The sequence below is a fragment of the Montipora capricornis genome, chromosome 3 (genome assembly GCF_036669925.1).
Source record: "Montipora capricornis isolate CH-2021 chromosome 3, ASM3666992v2, whole genome shotgun sequence".
NCBI classification, from domain to species: domain Eukaryota; kingdom Metazoa; phylum Cnidaria; class Anthozoa; order Scleractinia; family Acroporidae; genus Montipora; species Montipora capricornis.
Window position 1 is genome coordinate 8682043 of NC_090885.1, and position 3835 is coordinate 8685877.

Genomic DNA, 3835 nt, shown 5'->3' on the forward strand with positions numbered 1-3835 from the left:
ACGTATTCATAAACAGGGCAAACAGGAAGTTTTAATAAATCCGTTGCCCTGGTCGTTGGTCCATGACACCTGCTATGATAGAAGACGAAACAAAACGACCAGTCTGGACTTTTCTCTGGGTATCCTCGAAACTTCTAAAGTTCCACCCAATATACCCATGCTCATTACAGCACAAAATTGTTTCGTTTCCGTTCGTTTAGGATGGGGCCTTTTGGGAGCGAGGTTGTAAATTGCTCTGGTCACATTTTTGTCAAATTTCTGGCGATGGTGTCAATTTTACCAAATTCTGTTACAAGGGGGTTTCCTCTTTTTCCGGAATTGGCTGTACTATCTTGCTGAGATCGATATCTTCCATTTTCCGCTCTTTCCTAATGGGGTGTATCTTAGGGCGACATCTACAGCACATCATGTACTTGATCTTTTGGATGAACTGTTGATTGATCAAGGCATACACAATTGGGTTGACAGCAGAATTAAACATGACCACTGTAGATTGCGTGACATATGCAACATCACCAGGGCCGAACGTGGGCGAAAAGATAGCCACCAAATAGGTAATAGCTCCAGATATCCAACACACCGCGAATATAACACTAACTGTGACGACCATGAGGGTGACTCGCTTCCGTACTTTCAACACTCCCTGCTGATCAAAATAGGTTTTTGAAAACATATTTAAATCTATCCGATCATAAATGGAGACTCGAGGACTATTTTTCTTTCTTCTCTTCATTTCCTAGGCAGGCTTTGGACCTACTCATTGAGTATGGCTCGCTGGTCTGCTGGACATACAAATTCAATGGAATAAAATTAGAGCCCAGCAAATTGTAGCCCATCATCTTTCCCCACGGGCGCATTATACTTGAAACCTATAGTTGCATAAGACACTTATTTTCTACTCCTCTTACGATATTTACGTGTTAAATGTAAATTTACGTTGACGTCTTAGCCTCCGTTGTTTTTTCAGTTTACGTCAACCTTTAGCAAGTCGGATTGACCTCTTTACTGGCGCGATGTTTCGCCACTGCTCAGTATGCCCGTGACGCTTAGCTTTTCATCATCACGGTACCTACAAACTTGACGGATAATTTACAGTGAATTTAACGATCTCGTTAGTATATTGTGTTTCAACAGCATTTTATTCTTTTGCATTTTGGTTCGTTTATCGAGTAGCTATATCACGTTAAGTTATCATTTGAAATCTTCTTTAATTACTTCATAACATGTGTATATATATTCTGTAAATTCGTTAGAACTCCAAATAAAGCTAATGAAGACTGGTATTGGCCAGCCGCAATATCGTTAAAAAATACATTTCCGCGTTGTATTATCAGTCGTGCGGCAATAGTCTACTTGACTTTCATAAATATATAATAACCAAAATTAATCCTAACCTGACCTGTGGTGTTTAAAAGATGAACAAGCAGGAACAAAATCTCTACGGCCAAGTTTTCTAAAATAATGACGAGTAAGAAGTAACAGGTTCGAATTCTGTGCGGTTTTGAATCAATCATTTTTTTGTCACGCAGTCGGGAGAAACGGCCAATTGACTCCTTCGGTAGTTTCTCTCGACTGCTTGACGAAACGCATTGGACTCAAACGGCACATTGCTTGACTGACTCTGCTGGAAGTGTGACACTTCAGTCTCTTCCTAATCTAACCTTACCTGCTGCCGATTGTCGAAGGCACTGTGCTCTGGGCGATGAAACCACAAAGTGTAAACGACTCTAAAGTAAAGAACGGCCATTATCACAACCGGAAAAAACGCCAATAGCAGACACCAAAGCATAGTATAGGTTTTGCCCATCCATTTTTCGGGGTATCCTCTGATACAGAAAGTTGCTTTTGGATCAAAATTCTTGACTATAAAACCTGGCAAACACATCACCACTCCAAAAATCCAGGAACATGGAATAAGCACCTGAAATAACAGAAGGGAGAGGAGAGATTTTTCCACTCTCAGAGAGGATGATGAATGATGAGCTGCCTGCTCATTGTGTGAGCGCATTCTCGTCACCAGAGCCTTGGATCGACACAAGGCTCTGGGAAACTCTATCTAGGAAAACATGTACCGTAGGGTTCTTGTAGCCAAAAATTGGCTATTTGAACCTTACTACGCCTACTCACTCCTCGTGCTAACATGAATGCACTAATTAGAGACGCTTTTGATTGTTCTTCACGAAAACCAATGAGAACACACTTTGCTTCAGGGTTCCCCAGATCTCTTCTCTCCCTCAGTCAAGAGAAGAGCTCTGAGGTCGAGATTGTGTGTGAGTGAACCAATGCGTGCATGCGCAAGAAGAGAGACAACACATCTCCATGCCCCATGAAAGTTTTTTGAATCTATTTTAAGCTCCGCGCCATGCTGTTAAAGTTATTTTGGCCTCGTGCCCTTGGTCGCGCAGCCAATGATAACCAATAAACCTTAAAATAGTCGCGCATCATGACCACAGGCAAAATTTAGATTGAAAAAAAGTTGTGTTCTCTCCCATAATCCGGCTCTTTTGAGGCATGAACCTATAATAGAAAGACCATTCACATTAACGGCGACTACACTGGTCAGGGTGTGGAAAACGAGGAGAGCTGACCAGATGCAGGGTGGTCGGTAAAGTGGAGCGTGTCAAGCATCGGGTACGCCTCAAGACGGCCTCACGATAACGCAATGAGTGAACGTAGTGATGAAAACCGAGACCGAGCTAATTAAGTATGCGTACCCTAATTTGTCTCTTCTCTGCGTACCCTCGTTTGTCTCTAACCACGCTATTGGTTATTGTTTGTTAACTTGGCTTGAAGAATACAAAGTTGATGCTACACCCCCCCTTAACCCTGGTATCGACCCTCGTGCCGTTGTCTTTATCAGGGGTGATTTACGGCTGAAGCAAGAGTCCTTCTATACTCACTGATTGATGTCAACACTGTTAAATGGGGCTGTCTACGAAGAATAGAACCTTGGTACATTAATTTCACCCACGCCCCCCCCCCCCCCCCCCTTCCCGTTTAAGGGGCGTTTATCTCAAATCTTTTAATCAATTAGTACAAAACGACTCAGGTTTTAGCCTTGGAGCAACTCTCATCAAGACAATGTCGAAATGTTGGGTTTTTTAATTTACATTTAGTGTTCGTCAAACAAGAGTAGCATCAAACCATGTTTGAGAGGGAGCTTTTCTGTCGACACTCTGATTGACGATAAAAAGCAGTGGTGTCACCAGTTCAGCATCCCACCTGGTTGGTAAAACAAAAAATCGATGGCTTTGTTTGTTACAGCATGCACGTTACTGCGTGACATTCGCTCTTAACTCGCCGCCACTTTGTTGTTTCGCTCTTGTGCTTATAGGTACTTTATGTATTCCTTAAAGGTAGCCAAAGATAGGGTATTTAGATGTATTCATAATACTGGATACCCTATATTAAAAGATACATGAGGTACCAAGGCGTGTGCTACTATAGGCCTCTTTCACAATGACGGAAAAATAAGTTCATCTTTTATTCAAAAAAACTCATTCTAGCCTCGACTAGCCTCGATACGTTAAACAAAAATTCAAACACTTTATTCGAGGAAGGTCTAATCAAGTACAGCTATAATTCTCGCAGTTATGGACGCAATTTTTAGCAATTGCGTAGAGAAGTCTGAAAACTTCAGGACTTCAACGGGGTTTGAGCCCGTGACCTCGCGATACTGGTGCGACGCTCTAACCAACTGAGCTATGAAGTCACTGACGTTGGGAGCTGGCCATTTGTGGGTTCTAACTTTCCCGTGAGGAATGAATCATTGAAGGAAATGATATATGAAATGAATTATACACTGAACTGCGGATATGAAATGATCCTCGCAGTT

At 42.1% G+C, this 3835-nt stretch overlaps 1 protein-coding gene across 1 annotated transcript in view; it reads right to left on the minus strand.

The window, feature by feature from the left end:
- Window positions 1-289: 289 nt before the first annotated feature.
- Window positions 290-3835, minus strand: part of LOC138039802 (pyroglutamylated RF-amide peptide receptor-like) — a 35757-nt gene continuing 32211 nt past the window's right edge. Inside the window, exons 3-4 of the mRNA XM_068885645.1 lie at window positions 1667-1921; window positions 290-643 (exon numbers count right to left, since the gene is read on the minus strand). Of these exons, the coding sequence (XP_068741746.1) occupies window positions 290-643; window positions 1667-1921 (609 nt within the window). The remainder of the gene's footprint in view (window positions 644-1666; window positions 1922-3835) is intronic.